The sequence below is a fragment of the Neophocaena asiaeorientalis genome, unplaced genomic scaffold (genome assembly GCF_003031525.2).
Source record: "Neophocaena asiaeorientalis asiaeorientalis breed wild unplaced genomic scaffold, Neophocaena_asiaeorientalis_V1.1 scaffold67, whole genome shotgun sequence".
In the NCBI taxonomy this organism is placed as follows: domain Eukaryota; kingdom Metazoa; phylum Chordata; class Mammalia; order Artiodactyla; family Phocoenidae; genus Neophocaena; species Neophocaena asiaeorientalis.
The window spans coordinates 2,074,656-2,094,435 of NW_020173731.1; the positions used below are offsets into that span (position 1 = coordinate 2,074,656).

The window sequence follows — 19,780 nt, forward strand, 5'->3', positions numbered from 1 at the left end:
AACTTGCCAAGATTTTGATTGGGATGGCCTTGAATCTATAGATCAATTTGGAGAGAACTGATATCTTGACAATATTCAGTCTTCTATCCATGAACATGGAATATTTCTCTTTTTATTTAGCTCTTGATTGCTTTCTTTCATCACAGTTTTGTAGTTTTCCTTATATAGGCCTTGTACATTTTTTTTAGATTTATACCTAAGTTTTTCTTTTTTTGTGTGTGTGGGCGATGCTAATGTAAATGGTATTGTGTTTTAATTTCAAATTCCACCTGTTCATTGTTGGTATATAGGAAAAAGATTGAATTTTGCATATTAAACTTATAACCTACAACCTTCCTATAATCACTTCTAATTTCAGGAGTTTTAAAAATCAGTTCACTTGGATTTTCTACATAGTCAATCATGTCATCCATGAACAGAGACAGTTTTATTTCTTCCTTCACTATCCATACATCTTATATTTCCCTTTCTTATCTTATTGCATTAGCTAGGATATCCAGTACAATGTTGAAAGAAGTGGTAAGAGGGGGCATCCTTGTCTTGATCTTTTCAGGAAAACTTCTAGTTTCACACCATTAGCTATGATATTGGCTGTAGGATTTTTATAGGTGTTCTTTATCCAGTTGAAAAAGTTTCCATCTATTTTTAGGTTGCTGAGAGTTTTCATCATGAATAGGTATTGAATTTTGTCAAATACTTTTTTATGTCTATTGATATGATCATGTGATTTTTCTTCTTTAGACTGTTAATGTGATGGATTACAATAATTACTTTTCAAATGCTGAACCAGTCTTCCATACCTGGGATAAATCCCATGTGGTTGTGGTTACAATTCCTTTTATACATTTTTGGGTTTTATTCGCTAATAGTTTGTTGAGAATTTTTATATCTTTCTTTATGAGAGATACTGGTCTGAAGTTTTCTTTTCTTGCAGTGCCTCTGTATGGTTTTGTTATCAGGATAAACCTGGCCTCATAGAATGAGTTAGGAACTATTCTCTCTACTTCTATCTTCTGGAAGAGATCGGAGAACATTGGTATAATTTCTTCCTTAAGTGTTTGGTAGAATTTACCAGTGAATCCATCTGGGCCTGGTGTTTTCTGTTTTGAAAAGTTAAATTTTGACTCAATTTCTTTATAAACATAGGCCTATTAAGATTGTCTATTTCTACTTGTGTGAATTTTGGCAGATTTTGTCTTTCAAGGAATTGGTCCATTTCATCTAGGTTTTGAAATTGTGGGCTTAGAATTGTTCATAGTGTTCCTTTATTATTCTTTTAATGTCCATATGATCTGTAATGAACTTCCTTCATTCAATTATGATATTTATAATTTGTGTTCTCTCTGTTTTTTTCTTATTTAGCCTTGCTAAAGACTTATCAATTTTATTGATCTTTTCAAATTTTGATTTCATTGATTTTCTCTATTGATTTTCCATTTTTAATTTTATTCACTCCTCCAGTTCTTACAATTTTTCTTCTGCTTACTTGGGATTTAATTTGCCCTTCTTTTTCTAGTTTCCTGAAGTAGACACTTAGATGATTGATTTTAGATCTTTCATATATATGTATGTATATATGTATATACACACACACACACACACACACACACACACACACACATATGTTTCAGTGCTGTAAATTTCCCTCTAAGCACTACTTTCACTGCATCCCGCTAAACTTTGGTAAGTTGTCGTTGCATTTTCATTTAGTTCCAAATATTTAAAAATTTCTCTTGAGACTTCTTGTTTGACATTTATGTTATTTAGTAGTTGTTTAATCTCCAAGTACTTTGTGATTTTTTTTAGCTATTATTCTGTTACTGATTTTTAGTTTAATTCCATTGTGAGAGTAGACATTGAAGTTTTGTTCCATGTTAGCTTAAGAATAATATGTATTCTGCTGCTGTTGGATGAAGCAGTCTATAAGCGTTAATTATATCTAGTTGACTGATGGTGCTGTTGAGTTCAACTCTGTCCTTACTGATTTTCTGCCTACTGCATCTGTTCATTTCTGATAGAGGGGTGTTGAAGTTTCTAATTATGATAGTGGATTCTCTCTCTTTTTTTATTTGGCCACAGCATGGCATGCAGGATCTTAGTTCCCCGGCCAGGAATGAACCTGTACCCCCTTCAGTGGAAGCATGGAGTTCTAATCACTGGACCGCCAGGGAATTCTCTGGATTCTCTCTCTCTTTCTCTGTTTTTTTTTTTTGGTGGGAGGACTGCATGTGATTTTTGGTTGTAGTATAAGGCAATATGCCTTTTTTTAAGCACTCATTTTTTTTATGATTGATAATTTCATGTATGTAGAATAAAACTTTGGCAATTCAGAGCCCTTCTGAATATAGAAGGCATTTCTCTTCGACTTGAATAAAAATTACCTTGAAAGATTTTATATGCTTCTCTGCCTTTTTAAACATGACTTCACCTCTTCTTGATGCTGTGTTATAAATCTGGACATAAATTACTCTGTTGATAGAGTGATATCTTCAGAAACTGTTGAATGCTGTATAACTTTTGCTCCTATATCCCACTATTGCTGGTCCTTATGAGTCCACTTTTATAATTTTTTTCTGCCTCCTCACTTTTAGACTCACTTCTCAGTATTGTCAGTATCTTAGCTTCTTTTTAATTAGTTACGGACTTTTTTTTTTTTTTTTTTTTTTTGGAGCCCAGCCGCTCCGCGGCATGTGGGATCTTCCCGGACTGGGGCATAAACCCGTGTCCCCTGCATCGGCAGGCGGACTCTCAACCACTGCGCCACCAGGGAAGCCCAGTTATGGACGTTTTAACAAGTTAAGCAAGTCTATTAAAATTATGAAAGGTAGGAGTAACTTATAAATGTAGGCCTCTCCTAAGATTAAACAAAAATGCTTGAGCTTTAGATAAAGATTTTGTAATCTTTTCAGTTGCTCAGAGAAACTTTGTGAGTTTCTGCTTTCCCATTCTGTTTTGGTGAGTAGAATCATTTGAGAACTAATATCCAGTTACGTGAAGTGTTTAATAAAGTCTTCTACCTGTTAATACTTCTTATGTGCATGCAAGCTATTAGGCTAATAGAAACTTTTAACATTGTCACATATGGTTTTAACAAATAAATTAAAATTAATATAAGTAGCTTGCTGGTTATTGCTTTGGATCCAAAGGATTTTGAAAACTGCTCTGGAAATGTTATACCAAAAAATGACTTTCATTGAACAGTAACAATAAAGACAAACACATTTAGATAATGCAAACGTCTTGCTCTGACTTCACCTTTCTAAGGCAGGTCTTGCTTATCACCTAGTACAAAGCCTGATTGTGCACCTAGAAAGCCTGCAGTCCTGATTTACATTTTTCCCAAGGGCTTGGTAAACCCTGTAAAGTAGGGACTGCAAAGAAGTCCTAACAGTCAAGCTGCAGTGACATTTTAAAGCATGATATAAACTTCTCAATCATTCTGTGCCAGAGAGAGGAAAGGCTCAAAAAAGGAAAAGCCTCATGGTCAAAGAATGTTTCTGGTATGCATGTTACTTCCTTTCAACTGGAATATTTTCAATTAGTCTCAAGGAAACAATGAAAACAATTTACCTGGATCCTGTATTACAGGCTTATTTTAAATTCATTATGAATTTTTTTTTCCAGGTGGAGCACCATTATTCCCACAAGTTCACAGTAGTGGTGTTACGTGCCACAAAAGTAACAAAGGGGGCCTTCGGTGACATGCGTAAGTGCTCTTATTTGCTTTTCTGTTGAAAATACGTAATTATGATTCACTCTTCAGTTGCCTGAGTTCCTTGACAAACCTGGGGCTGTCCCCTTTTCAGATGTGATAATCTTTGTCTACATCTTTGAATGATAACATTTTGAATGGTTCTCTGATGCTCTTTTATCTGTCAGAATAATGTTTTACCTTGACTTTACATTAATTGGGGGTACTTGGGATCAGATAAAATGACTGTCCTAGGACAGAGTTTTGGATTTCAAAGACATTTCCATTCTATTTTGGAAAGATGGCTGAGTCAAGACTTTAAACTAGCTGCCTCTGTGTTTTTTTTTTTTTTTGCATTACGCGGGCCTCTCACTGTTGTGGCCTCTCCCGTTGCGGAGCACAGGCTCCGGACGTGCAGGCTCAGCGGCCATGGCTCACGGGCCCAGCCGCTCCACGACATGTGGGATCTTCCCAGACCGGGGCACGAACCCGTGTCCCCTGCATCGGCAGGCGGACTCTCAACCACTGCGCCACCAGGGAAGCCCTGTGCCTTTGGATTTTTAAGAAATGCAGTTTAATTCTTATGGCTTTAAGTGTGTTCATTATGTGTGCAAATAGCTATAGAAACTGGTGTGGGACAGCTTGAAATGATATGAACCAAAGCCTGAGGATAATGTTGAATTAATTTGGTGGCAGTATCCTTCTACGTTTTAAAATGCAGTTTTCCTGGTTAATCTTACCATGCAAATGACTAGGGGTCGTGGAGCTGGGAATACAAAGAAGGATGGATAAGTATTGTGATAACGCATTGGGTAAAGTTGTAGATTATTGCTAAAATATGGGAATGGCCATTTACCCCTCAGAACGGGTTTGGGGGAAAGAATGGAGATTGCAGTTTACCAGTCTGGGGAACAGGGAAGTCCTTCTGGCTGAAATGGCATTTACACTGGTTCTTGAAGGAAGAAAATCTTAGTGCTGAGAGCAGGGAGAATCCCAGGCAGAGAAAACAGCATGTTCAAAGGCCAGCGAAGGGCAGATTGCTTGTGAGGTCCCAAACTGTTAGAGACACACAGCAAAGGTGAAGGAGGACAGGCACTCATACAACAAGACTGAGATTTTATTAGAAATGCAGTGGGAAGAATTTGATGGCATTTGAGTCACAAGTCGCAGGATTGGCTCTTTATTTTAAAAAATATTTGTTCTGGCCATAGTATGTTAAATATATTGGAGGTGACTATAGAGTATGCTTTTTATATTTAAGAATAGGAGGGAAAGCAGAAACTAACACACCATTGTAAAGCAATTATACTCCAATAAAGATGTTAAAAAAAAAAAAAGAATAGGAGGGACTTGAGCTTGTTGAAATTGCAATGAAAATGGGCCAATAGAGAGAGGTTAAATATTAAGGAATGAAGAATTTGGGCTCTGGGCTCAAGCCTCAGTGAATGAAGGGTGTCCAGGAAGTCGGTAAAAGTTGGAAGGAGGGGGCCGGGAGGTGGAATCTAATGGCAAGAGTTTTTGATGAGCGGTGCTTCTCAGGAGAGGTGACGGGAGCAAGGACAATTTCTTCACATCTAGTCTGGACCAGGGGTTTCTTTTCTAAATTTTATCTCATACATCAATCTACCCCATTTAATCACTCCTTTGCCAAAGCGTTTCGTAAGTTATTCTTTTGCTTTTTATAATTCTTTGCATTTTCATCAATTAAACGAGAGTTCGCTGGAAGAAAGGCTCCTGTGAAAGAGAAGCCAGGGACTTCCCTGGTGGCACAGTGGTTAAGAATCCACCTGCCAATGCAGGGGACACGGGTTCAAGCCCTGGTCTGGGAAGATCCCATATGCCGCGGAGCGGCTAAGCCCGTTCACCCCAACTACTGAGCCTGCGCTCTAGAGCCTGTGAGCCACAACTACTGAGCCCATGTGCCACAATTCAGGGAATTCCTGAAAGCTTCCTTTTTAAAGTGAAGGACGCTTGGAAGGAATAGCCACTGGAGATTAATCACTGTTGGAGAAAGGATAGTGTTGTGACATTCTGTTAACATTTCTATTCAGCATTTGTAATTTGATTTTATTTTTCTTGAATTAAATTTTTTTGGGGGGGAAGGAGATCATTGCCAACCCTTGATATCACCTTAATGAGTTTACAGGAAATCAGGAGGAGATAAAAAGAACAAAAGAGAGTCTTAGAGAAATAAATTCAATGATAAGGTTGGTAAGAAAAAGCAGAGGGACAATATACAGTGCCAAATGATTTTATTTTTGAGAAGTTGTAGGCAATTATAGTGAGAAAAGGCATGGGTGTTAGCTGTCACTTTTCTAAGAGGAGTTTTGATGATATTACTTGGTGAGCTTGATCTATACAGATTACCAAGTAAGCAGAATTTGGGATGTTTGTATACAGAAGTTCTTTAAAGATAGACAAGGATAGAACGGTAAACAATGTCCTAAGATCTGAAAAGGATGATAGAAAATTACCCTCTCTTCTGTTGTTGATAGTGTCTACATTTATTTAAAAAGGCAAATTTCCATAAAGTTTTGCATATTGGTAAAGAATGACAGATTACTATTTGGTTTTTCAGCTTTCCCTGTGTATGTAGGGGCTTTCTCAAGGGTGCCACATGAATCAAATAGTTGACACCTATATCTGCTTTACTTTTGAAAAAAATTGTTTGGCTACCCTGCGCAGCTTGTGGGATCTTAGTTCCCTGACCGGGAATCGAACCTGCACCCCCTGCAGTGGAAGCCTGGCGTCTTAACCACTGGACCGCCAGCGAAGTCCTATATCTGCTTTTTTTTAAAAATATAATACCAAGATTATTTTATTTTTATTATTCATCCTATTCTAACTAGCTTCTTTTAGAAATACCATACTGCATTGCTAGAACATCATAATACAGTCAGCAGCACCCCATAAACTATCTTTAGAGGAGTCAGAGCTGACATTTGAATCATAACATCTCACTCATTTCCTTGTTTTCACCTCAGAGCACTGGGCAAGCCAAGAACAAGATAGCCCCTTCCCAGACATCCTTGCTAATCTCAGTTTGTTCAAATGTATCATGTACGTTTGTTCCCATTGCCCTGGTGCCAGCCCTTCCCTGTATTCTTATGCTCACATCATATGAAGAGGTAGTTTGAAGTTCAGATTTGCATCTGACTCACCATAGTCTTATTTTAAAAAGAAGTAGTTTGCATATACCCATATGAATATAGTGTACTCTTTCCCTCATGTACATAAATATACTCTTCCTCTCATATACATAGATATATCCTAAATATTTTAATATGGTTTAATGCTCCCTCAATTTACTAATCTGTCATTTTATTTAGGACATTTCCAAGAACCCAGGCAGGGTAACTCTACATACCCTGCTTTTCCTTACTCTAGTATTGTGAATACTATTTCCCTCTCCCCTGCAAAGAGCTTTGGTTGAGTTGTGTACTATAAGTGTGTTGACTACAAGAAGTTTGGATAAATGCTTATTGTTACTGAGAACCTGGCTGTTCTAGTATCCTTTTCTTGAATCAAACATTTCCCTGACGTCAGTTGTGACTGAACATGAATTTTGATTTACTAAACAAAGGAAGTTTAAATTGTCATCTTTCACATATTGTCAAAGAATGTAAGTACAAAAACAGGGTGATTCAAACAGAATGGAAGACTTTTAAAATATTCTAGACCACCTGACTTCTGGTGGGGATTCAGGAAGAACCTTGGGTTTGTACCCCCTCGTGGTCTTGAGGAAGGAAGAAACACACTGTGGCTTCACTCCTACCTTCAGGGGTGATGTGGAGTCGAGGATGAATCAGCATCAGTACTGATGCGGGACTTGTGATCTGGGGGATGCACGTGGACCATGTGGAGCATCTGTAAGATTGTTCAAACTAAACATGAAAGTTCGTTTACAAAATTTTTTTTTACTACCTATTTTTACTATCGATTTTTACTACCTATTCATATATAAACCAGGCATCAGATACTAATTATTTGCAAGTGTTTGATTCTTTTTGAATCATTCTGTGTTCTTTTTTATGTCTTTCAGTCCTATGGAGTAATTACTGTAAGAGTTCACACATCACTGTGTAGTGAAACGAATATTCTCCACATTACTCAGGTCCATGAAATCTCACCTATATGATTTTTCTAAATCGCATTAATTTTTCTAAATCGCATTAATCGCACCTATTCACTAGAATAGGTGGGAGAGTGTAGGTGATCTCCCCCTCCCCAGGGTCCTACAGGTATTCTAGGCACTTAGAGTTGCCTGTAAATTAGGAGTGGGTCCTGCCATAAGCCTTGGTGGCTGCTATCATTGGCATCCAACCTTTGGCTAAATGTTGTTTGCATGGATCCTGGCTTTCCACTTTTGGCAAGCACTGGGACAGCTCTCAGAGTAGTCTTCCCAGTGATCACATGCCACGCCAGAGAGACTCTACCCCTGAGCTCAAGGCTACGGTGCTTAGAGTCCAGACTCCATGACCATCCTGTAGTCATCACGCCACCCACAGTGCACCAGAAGCATGACTTTCCAACACTTGTAGAAACTTAAGAAAATCCAAACACATTTGAGTTTTAAGAAAGTAGCCCTGTTACCTCCAGTCTTGTCTCTCCAAAGCAGCAGTCTCAAATCCCCTCACTTCGAGACCATCCAGAGGATTAAGCCTCTTCAAAGGACATGACTCTCAACACAAAGTGTTAATAATTCCCTGGGAAAGGAAGTTAGAATTCATCCTTCCTATTTGCACATGTTTGGGCAAGAGGCATAGTGTTGTGTCTGTATGTAGAGAAACATCATCTATGTAATCTTCTGAGAATCTTTGTTAGCAGCAAGGGCAATGTAGAAATTACTGTGAAAATACATTAGCCTCTCCTGTAGCCATTCCTGAATTCCACGGTCATCAGAATCTCCAGGGAGGAGGCAGAATATATTTATGAAAGAACGTGGTCTTCAGAGGCAAAGCACTACTCACTGGTCTTGTGTCTTCAGGCAAGTTTCCTCTCTGTCTTTTTTCTCATCTTAGAGACATTGAGAGAATCCAATGAGTTGACATATGTGAAGCATTACATGCCTCATGCATAGTAATTGCTCAATGAATATTATCTGTTATTGTTAACATGATTTCAGATATCAACATAAGAAGACATTTATTTCTTAAATATAATCTTTGTATGAGCCAAAGTATTTTCTATTTGGGTAGTTTGTGCACTTGAGATTATTTTCAGATTTTCACCTTGGAAACAAGAAATTTCCATTCTGAATTTCTGTGTTGAGCAGATTATTGGATCCTCCATTTTTTCAGCTCGAGAGAAACAGTAGAATGGTACTTCCACTGTCTTTTTGATAGTCTTGGGCACAATTCACTCCTTTGCTCCCCTGACAGCTATCCAGACCTCTGCTTAACACCTCTCTCATGTGGGACTTCCCTGGTGGTCCAGTAGTTAGGGATCCACACTTCCACTGCAGGGTGGTGGGGACCCAGGTTCCATCCCTGGCCTGGGAACTAAGATTCCTCAAGCCATACGGTGCAGCCAAAAAAACAACCAAACAAAAAAAGCAAAACAAAAAATGCCCCATGAAACACTTGTCACATGTACTTTGGGGCCTATTTCTTCTTCACTTTTTAGAGAATAAGTGCTTAGTCTTGAGCCTGGTATAGTAGGAGAATCTCAGAGAATTTTGGATGAATGAATAAAATACATAAATATGTGTAACTATACCTTTCTTCTAGGATATTGCTTCCTGTTTTGCGTCAATGAAGAGAGAATTAAAAAAATAATTTTATACTCCATTTTTGTAGATTATAAATACCGCTCTGATTTCTATCCATAAGCTATCTAGAATTTTCATGGGTTTCAAGTTTTATAACATCTTGGATTAATTTATAACATAATTAATCTTTTCTTGGATTAATTATGGAGTTGCAAATATTCTTTTTTATAAAGGACCCTGCTGCTCTCATCTTTTCTGAATCAAACATTTCCCTGACGTCAGTTGTGACTGAACATGAATTTTGGTTTGCTAAATATTTTTGTAATGTTTTTGAGTATCTACCCACGATTCTAAAAAATCTGAAATAACTTCCCAGGGGGCTTTTTATGGAAAATAATTTCAAGATGAGTAAAGTATTCCAGAATGCATGCCTCTCTCTTATCTCTTGTCTTGTATTTTCTATATGGTAGGGAAATAGAATGTGTTAGGAAGGCACTCCTCTTCCTCACTCATTTAGAATGTCATGCAGTTTATTAAGCTGTCAAATGGTTTTGTGAGTACGGTTAGTCTTTTTTCCTTTCTATTTAAATTTCAGTAGATTTGTTTGTTTGTTTACATGTATGTATTTGTGTGTTTTAGGTCTGATAAATGTAGTGAATGATACTATTTTATGATATTTTGTTAACATCAATTGATCTTTGTGTGAATTTTCACCACATTTATTCAATAAGATAAATGGAGCTATATTCCAGTGGTATATTTGGCAGTAATGCAGGTTCCTGTCAAAGTGAAGAGTACGTTACCAGTACTAATAGGGACACAATCCACATATTCTCTTTTTATTTTTTCAAGACCTATTAGTGATGGATCCTACTCATTTAGTCTGCCAGGGAATTGGCTCATTTAGTTCTTTATCGCATATATCTTACACTTGAGCTTCTTCATCTTAAAATAGTTTTTATATTTCTCATATATATGCTTTAACATGTTAATGGTCTACAGTTTCTTTAGTTTTCTAAAATTAAAGGAAACAAACTTAATATAAAAAACTTTTTTAAAGCTGAGTGATATGCCACCTTCTCACCATGTGTTAAGTAAACGCTCTTTGCCAGAAATCATATACCACGTCTATATTGAACAGGTGCAATTAATACCTAATGGAATTAAATTTAAAAACAGGTTAAATGTTTCTTAAATTTCCAAAGAAAAGTATGCTATTAAAGTTTTTATTTCAAAGAGAAAAACTCTCCTGGTCTAAAATTTATGGGAAAACTCTCATCATGTATGTTATTTTAGTATATTTTAATATTTTAACTGTTTTCTTAAAAATAAAATTATATGACATAGAGATTGAAATGACTAAACTTAGCTGAGGTATAGCCTGAGGGGTCCTGTAAATTTTACTGATTCTTTGGAAGCACTTTTCCATTCTTACTCCTCATTTGATGTATCAGTATGTTTTTTATAAAATATTTTAGATAAAATCCTAGACAAAATTATTTTGTTTATGTACAAGGGTAATCTAAGCCTCCAGATGCAAAATGAAATAACGGTTTTGAAATTTTAACTTTGAAAAAGACATGTTAAAGAAATAAAACCCAGTGCTTATCCCAGCAAGGCTCCATTATTCTTTTTTTTTTTTTTTTTTTTTTGCGGTACATGGGCCTCTCACTGTTGTGGCCTCTCCCGTTGCGGAGCATAGGCTCCGGACGCGCAGGCTCAGCGGCCATGGCTCACGGGCCCAGCTGCTCTGCGGCATGTGGGATCTTCCCGGACCATAGCACAAACCCGTGTCCCCTGCATCGGCAGGCAGACTCTCAACCACTGCGCTACCAGGGAAGCCCCAAGGCTCCATTATTAATGTCGTCAATAAATGCTGAGCATCTGCTATGTACTTGGTATTCAGTGTCTTGAAGAAGTACAAAAGAAAAAAAAATGAATGCAATACTTACGCTTGATAACTTTACTGAGTGCCTGTTTCATACCAGCAAGGAAGTATGGCTTAATGGTTAGGACAAGGACTCTGGACCGGCTTACTTGGATTCACATCTCCCTTCTCCTTTATTAACCGTGTGAATTTGGGCAAGTTATTTAGCTTTCCTAGGTCTCAATTTCCTCAACATTAAATGTAGGGTAATAATTATACCTTCCTCCTAGATTTTTTTAAATTGAAGTATAGTTGATTTACAATATTGTGTCAGTTTCAGATGTACAGCAAACTGATTAAGTTATACATACATTTATATGTTTTTTTCAGATTCTTTTCCCTTATAGGTTATTATAAAATATTGTGTATAGTTCCCTGTGCTATACAGTAGGACCTTGTTGGTTATCTATTTTATATACAGTAGCATGTATATGTTAATCCCAAACTCCTAATTTATCCCTCCTCCCTCATAATTTTTAATGAGGACTAAATTAGATTATGAAGTGCTTAGAAAAGTACTTGATGCATAATGTACACAGTGTGTTTGTTAAATGAACAAAAATGCTAAGCAGAGGTCTTAGGACTTATATTTCATTTACTCATTTCAGTCACACTACGAGATATGTGATTTTTTTTTTTTTTTTTCGGTACGCGGGCCTCTTACTGTTGTGGCCTCTCCCGTTGCGGAGCACAGGCTCTGGATGCGCAGGCTCAGCGGCCATGGCTCACGGGCCCAGCCGCTCCACGGCATGTGGGATTTTCCCGGACCGGGGCACGAACCCGTGACTCCTGCATCGGCAGGCGGACTCTCAACCACTGTGCCACCAGGGAAGCCCAAGATATGTGATCTTTTAATTTTAATTTTACCAGTGTAGGGATTTGTTTAAAGACATTAAATAAATAGTCCAAAATCACACAGCTCTTCTGTTTTGGGGCTAGAACTCAAGCCTGTCTCACTCCAGTGTCTACTCGTGCAGCAGCTTTGCCTTTGAGCTACTTATGGTCTAGCTAGGAACGTGATATGAGTGTAAATAACTATTTGGAAAGTCAATCCAAGAGAGTATATACTCAGTAATTGTGTGTTTATATTATACAGTATTACTAATTTTGAAAAGTGTTGACATTAAGCTTCTGAGAAGACTTTATAGCTTGAATAGAGACTGAGATGGGTTTTATAACTTAAGTAGAGTACTAATGTATGGAATGGATGTGGGACATTTCAATTTGGAAAAAAAAAATATTTTAAAAATAGGATTGATATAACACTTCTAATTACATTATTTAGGGAATTTGGCTAATTTTTAATGGTTTGCCTTAGGAATAAATGGCAGGTAGCAGGGATAATGCCCTGCCTTAGTGCAGTGTTTCTAAACTGGGAATCAGTTTTGTTCCCAGGCACATTGGGCAATATCTAGAGACATTTTTACTTTTATATTTTATTTATTTTTATTTTTTGGCCACACTGCAAGATATGTGGGATCTTAGTTCCCAGACCAGGGATGGAACCTGCGCCTCCTACATTGGAAGCATGGAGTCTTAACCAATGGACTGCCAGGGAAGTCCCTGGAGACATTTTTAGTTGTCACAGTTGGGGGATCTTACTGGCATTTAGTGGGTAGAGGTCACAGACAGTACCCCAGAGCAAAGGATTATCTAGCCCCAAATGTCAATAATGTCAAGGTTAAGAACTCCTGTTTTAATGAAAAAGGATTATTCTTACATAGAGTGGAATCCAAATATATAGCTAAAATTAATAATATAAATAAGTTAATATGTTTTATAATACTACAAAGAACTTCTGGAGAATTACTGTCTCTCAAACCTAAAGGGATTCCAAGAAACATCCCTAGGTTATAAATCTTTAAACCATTCCAAGCAGAAATACTGATAACAGAAGTATTTTTGTTTCCTTCCAAAAAGGTATCATAGAGATTTAAGTAAAAGGGCAATGCAGGCAACAACAAAATTTTCTGTTCTGTTTTAGATCTGCATTTAACTTTCTTTGGGTCATTTTCCATGTGTCTTTCTCCGTTCTCTCATGAATATCAGCATTCTTTATAATAAGTCACTTTTACTGTATGCTGGGTGGTAGCCCTCTTCATTACTATAGTAAGTCAATTGTTAGTACAAAATGTACCAAGTCGATTGTGAGTAGCTGCTATAGACTTTCTTCCTGGCATCCATTTGGCTGATGGTACTTTCTGATAGCTTCATGTTCATTTACAAAAGGAAACATGTGACACTGAGAAAATACCATGCTAGGTCAGAGGCTGTGAGCAAAAGGAAAATGAAAAATAGTAGGTGTTCAAACCGGAGACTCTGCCTGATAAAGGGATCCCAAAACAGTGTTAACAGAACGGCTTCGTACTTTCAAATGAGGAAAAGGCATTCTATGATTGAGTTCCCAGACAATGCTGCCTTGGTATAAGGGTTTTGCACTTCTCTCTCCAATATATAGAGAATTACAGCCAAAGTTCTGTTTTACTAAACCACACTGAATTTTTCACTAACGTTTCCAGCTTCTGCATTTCCAGCAGTTCGCAGGGACTGCCCTTCAGCACATATAGCCATAACAATTCCAATTTTGAGCCCATTCTGGAGGGAGCAGGGGCTGCTACTCATAAATAAGTCCTTTGGCACTTTACCCTATTCCTTAGAGTTATTAGGAAGGCACACTGGGATTTGAAGATCTGTTTGTTTGTTCATTTATTTACTTTCACATTTAGTACTTGGACATAAAGGTTAAATACAAATGCACTTGGAAAAACATAACCGATATTGATCTATTAAATGATTGACATTGATATTTGTATATTAAAATACAAATAAATGGGGTGGGACAAAGCACTAGGAAGGTTGAGACATACTAACAAAGAGTAAAAAGAAGTTAGGGGAGATTGTTGTGCCTATAATAAAGGTCACCTCTTCTACAGTATTGCTCAGGGCTAGTCCATCACCCATTACTTCAATAATATTTATTATGTCCCTATAATGTTTCAGACTTTGTGCTAGACTCTTGGATCCAATAGTAATTTGGAAGGATGTGGTTTCTGCTATCATGAAGTTTACAGTTTAATAGAGGCAAAAATAGGTAAGAGTTGTTAGTGTTGGTATATTTGAAAGAACAAGGAATTTGGCTTCAGAAAGACGAGGTTAAACTCCTGTTTCTAAATGACCTTTTGCTCAGCTTACTAAATGCCTCAAGGGAGTCTCAATTCCCTTACCTACGAGTTGAGAATAATAATACCTAAATCAGCAAGTTGAAGTGGAATTATTTTTATGCAGATTTACATAGATGAGGCTACTAGGAGACATGATTGGCAGTGGCCAATTTAACCCGATAGAAAAATAGAACAACTAGTTGACTTATGAACTAGATAAGGGAAGCATAGAGAGAACATCTCATTCCACCCATCCTTTAAGTGTACAGTCTTTGGACCCTTATCTTGGATAGTCTTAGGACAAGGACAACAACTTGAATAACATTTAGTTATGAATTACTAGTGTTTAGTTATCAGCTAAAACGTCAAATGAAAACATAATGATACACATAAGTAAAAGAGAAGCAATGTTCTCTTGGACAGAACAGATACTTCTGCCACCAGTATGACTGTGTGGAATGTTTGAAATGTGTGGATTTCAGAGGTGCTCCGTGGCCTGAATGTTGACTTGCGAGAACGATGTTCCAGTGCCTGGTGGAGGAGGGTCACTGACTGGAAGGAAACCCAGGGTCCGGTGGGTGAGGGGGACTTGTAGGCCTTTTATCACAGAGATTAGGCCTGCCTTTGTAGGCAGCAAGAGTCAAAAGTGTTTCACAAAGACGACTATAGCAGCATTATGTAGAGTGGCTTGCATATGGGAGAATAAGCAACTACGAAATTATGTGAATAGTCCAGTTGAACTGGGTAAGTGATATTTTGAGAGGAATTGAGGGGCCAGCGTGTTAGAGGTGAAATAGGTAAAAGCTAGAGACAGATAGGATACAGGAACTATGAGGAAAAGAGAATGACTCTCATGTTTCTGGCTCAGGCAGCAAGAAATATGGTACCATGAAATACATAAGAAAGTCAGGAAAAAGAACATGTTTTTATTTTAGTTTTTTTGGTTTTGTTTTGCTTTGTTTTTCTTTTCTCTTGCATTTAGGGAAAAATTCAAAATGGATTACTTAGCAGTAGATTATATGTGGACATGTAATCAAGAATCTTATATTTGTCATGTTTGTACCGCTACCTCCTTGAAGCCTTGAAGAAATGAAGGAATGCATGATGGCTACCATTTAAACCTGAATATGATCAGCTTTAAAGGATCCGAGAATAATTATACTATAGGATTGATGTGTGCCATGTGACTTGAAGGGTGCACATCGAATATTCTTAAGACTATATAGGACTCCCCTGGTGGGCCAGTAGTTAGGACTCTGTGCTTCCACTGCAGGGGACACGGGTTTGATACCTGGTCAGGGAACTAAGATCCCACGTGCTGCGTGGCGTGGCCAAAAAAAAAAAAAGACCATATAAATAACTGTGATAATTCCTTTTCAAATTGGTTTTGACTACATGAGCACTAAATTTTTTAAAGTGTCCATTTCCTTCTGAAACATTCTAGTGGAGATTTGTAACAGCTATGAAGAGAAAGTCTACAATTTAGTCGCAAGTTTGGGGGGAAAAATTCAGATACAATGAGGAAACATTCAGAGAGGTAGTTAAGGAATCAGAAAAAAAAATGATACCCTGGGCACAAAAGAAGGAGATAATTGCACAAAGGGCATTGCATATATGCCAAATCTGATGAAAATTGAGAAAAAGCTCATTGAATTTTATATTGAAGTTATGATAGGGGCATGGTGATGGGCAGGAGCTGGTGAGGGGAGGGGGTAGATATAGGGAGATGTCCATCAAAAGGTACACACTTCCAGTTATAAGAAGAGTAAGTTCTGGGGATGTAATGTACAGCATGGTGACTATAGTTAATAATACTGTATTATATTCCTGAAATTGCTAAGAGAGTAGGTCTTTTTTCTTTTTTTGGCTGCATTGGGTCATCGTTGCTGTGCACGGGCCTTCTCCAGCTTCGGCGAGCAGGGGCCACTCCTCGTCGTGGTGCTCGGGCTTCTCATTGCGGTGGCCTCTCTTTGTTGTGGAGCACGGGCTCTAGGCTCCTGGGCTTCAGTAATTGTGGCACTCAGGCTCAGTAGTTGTGGCTCGTGGGCTCTAGAGCACAGGCTCAGCAGTTGTGGTGCATAGGCCCAGTTGCTCCGCTGCATGTGAGATCTTCCCAGACCAGGGCTCAAACTCATGACCCCTGCATTGGCAGGTGGACTCTTAACCACTGCACCACCAGGGAAATCCCAAGAGAATAGGTCTTAAATGTTCTCACCACAAAAAAGAAACGGCAATTATGTGAGGTGATGGAGGTGTTAACTAACTCTACTGTGGTAATCATTTGGCAGTAGGTAAGTGTATCAAATCATCATGTTGTATGCCTCACACTTACACAATGTGATGTGTCAGTTACATCTCAATAAAGCTACCAAAAAAAGTTACAGTAGAGAGAATAGACTGATTATGGTAACAGAATAAGGCAGAGCATAGTAGGTTAGGAATTTATAAGTGATGGGATTTAGAAGCAGTAAATATAAACTGTATTTATTTTTCCAAAAGCTTTAATGGAGGAGAGGAAAGATCTTGAGGAATTGGCAGAATTAATTAAAGTTGTATTTATTTTTTAGGATGATCAGTGTTTGTTTATATTTATTGGTTGAGAGGAAGTAGCCAGGCCCAAGCAAATATTTACAGATTAAATTTGGGGTTGGGGATAAATAAATGAGAAATCTCTGAGAGAAGGTGGAATAGTTTGAAATTGAGAGAAGAGTGTATGGAAACTTCTTCTTCTAAGACATCAGAAAAGAACTTAAGTATGAATAAATACAATTTTCAATTATAAATATATTTTTAAAATTGTGAGGTATAGGGAAGAGAAACTGGAAGAGAACATTTAATCCTCTCCTTTTGTTTTCCTAGTGAAGTGTGAACCTGAGTTGTTTTCTTAGATGAGGAATAGTGAGTAGTGACTTGAGAAAAGCAGTAAAAGTTTGAACAGCCATGTGGAGTATGGAAATAAAAAAGAATAGGGATTAGTATATGTTTGGTCAAGTTAGCAGTTGGACTGTTATTGGTCATTGGACTATGCTGAAGTAACTAATAGCGGAGCACTCTTTTCTCCTAAGGTCAATTTAGAAAACAGATTAAATTAAGTTTTAAAAATGTCTGAAGGATTGAAAATCTGCTGAGCCAACTGGGATTTGAGGGACCAGGATCTCAGAGAGGAGAGAAGTCTTTGAAGTAGGCCCAGTATTCTGCAAGCCACTTTCCTCTCAATCCACTGTGGAATCTAGGTGGATTTGGGGGTGATGGGGATGCGAGACGTGGCCAAGCAGTGAAGAGTCAGGGAATCTACTAGAGCTTTGGCAATCTCAAAGGACTTGGGGACATAAAAACTGGATTTCAGAGCCAAGTCAGTTAGAATTTGAGGGACAAGAACCCTGAGAGAAGGGAAGCCTAGAGAAGCTTGCAAGTCAGTGCCTTCACCATGTGCAGGAGACAAATTGGTAAACTGTGCAGGGCAACAGACTAAGAAGCAAACGTAAAATACGAGAAAAGCAAAGAAGAGTTATTGGCAGTCTCACAGTGCTAAGAGGGGAAAAAATTGGGTATCAGAACTGCCAAATAAAAGGGGCCTAGAAAACACCCCAGGCTCTCAGTTGAAAAGCTTTGGGTGGGAGTGAATAAGAAGTAGACTACATTTTACAAAGATTTAAGTCAATTCAATTTTTGATTAAACTGAGTAGATCCATCCCATTCACACTGCCTGCCAGAGAATAAGATGGGTCCTCTGAGGAGGTAGGTCTAGCTCTGGAACAATTTTTCATGAAAAGTTCTGGCATTCAGTCAAGAATTGCCAGGTAGACCCAAAAAGTAAGATCAAGAAAAATAAATAGATTCCCCAAGTATTGGATATGGACTTTAAAATAACTAAGATTAATATGTTCAAGAAAATAGATGGCAAGGTGGAGAATTTTACCAGGGAACCAGTTATATAGAAAAGAAGCAAATGGAAAATTTGGAATTAAAAACACAATAAGTGAAAATTGAAACTCAGTAGATGGGTTTGCCATAGTTTGGAGACAGTTGAAGAGAGGGAATTGGTAAACTAAATAGGTCAGTAGAAAGTATCCAGGCTCAAATACAGAGAACAAAAAATGAAATAAAATATAGAATTAAAGCATAAGGAATATCTGGGCAAATTTTAAATAAAACACTGGGGAAGAGAAGGAGATTGGGGCAGAAGTAATATTTGAAGAGATAATGGCTGAGAATTTTCTGTAACTGATAAAAATGCTGTGTTATTAACTTAAGGATAAATACAAAAAATACTAATATTGTGCATATTGCAGTAAAACTGCTGAAAACTAAAGACAAAGAAAAAAAATCCTAAAAGCATCCAGAGGAAAAACAATATATTCAACAAAGCAAAAGACTGAAAGTAAATTCCTTACCAGAACAGATAGAAGCCATAAGATAACAGAATGACATTTTTGAAGTGCTGAAATAAAATAACTGTCAAAATTATTCTGAAGAAGTTGAAAAAAGAGGACTTATACTACCTGATGTCAAGATTTATTATAAAACTCTGATAATTAAGACAGTGTGGAATTGGTGCAAGCTTAAATGAATATACCAGAAAGTCTGGAAGTCCAGAAACAGACGTATATGACTACTTGATTAACAAAATGTTTATATCGTAGTATTCGGGTTAAAGACAGCATTTCCAATAAATGACGCCGAGTTTACTGGTTTTATATATATATATATATATAAGTACATATATATATGTACTTATATATTTATATAAAGAATCTTCACACCTATCTCACACTTTACACAGAAATTGATTCTAATTGCATTTTAGATATAAAGGTAAACAGTAAAGCAAAGGAGATTTTTTGGAGAAGTCAGTGCAGACAATTTTATGACATCGGAATAGCTAAAGTTTTCTTAAACAAAAGGAAAAAAAGCATGAATCATAAGGAAACAGGTGGATACACTGGACTATATTAAAATTAGGCATTTCTTTTTATCAAAAATATCATTAAAGTGGTGAAAAGATAAACCTCAGATTGGGAAAATATATTTGTAATATATGTGTCTGTCAAAGGACTCATATCCAGAATATGTAAAGCACTCTATAAATCAATTAAAAAACAGGCAATCTAACAGAAAAAAAAATGGACAAAAGACTTGAGTATGCCTTTCACTGAAGAGACTATCCAATAAAAACACATAAAGAAATATACAACCTCATATAGTCATCCAAGATGTGTGAATTAAATCCATACTGAGATACTGTTACATATTCACCAGATGTTTAAATTACAAAACTGACTATTAAACGT

General features: G+C 37.3%; 1 protein-coding gene across 3 annotated transcripts in view; it reads left to right on the forward strand.

Annotated features, from left to right (window-relative positions):
• The window catches only part of PLA2G4A (phospholipase A2 group IVA), a 152,658-nt gene that overhangs the window by 37,497 nt on the left and 95,381 nt on the right, over nt 1-19,780 (forward strand). For all 3 annotated transcript variants that reach the window (XR_003003926.1, XM_024751088.1, XM_024751089.1), the window contains exon 3: nt 3,625-3,706. Coding sequence is in view for 2 of the 3 variants with exons in the window: in XM_024751088.1 (XP_024606856.1) it covers nt 3,625-3,706 (82 nt within the window). In the remaining variant the exon portion in view is untranslated. The remainder of the gene's footprint in view (nt 1-3,624; nt 3,707-19,780) is intronic.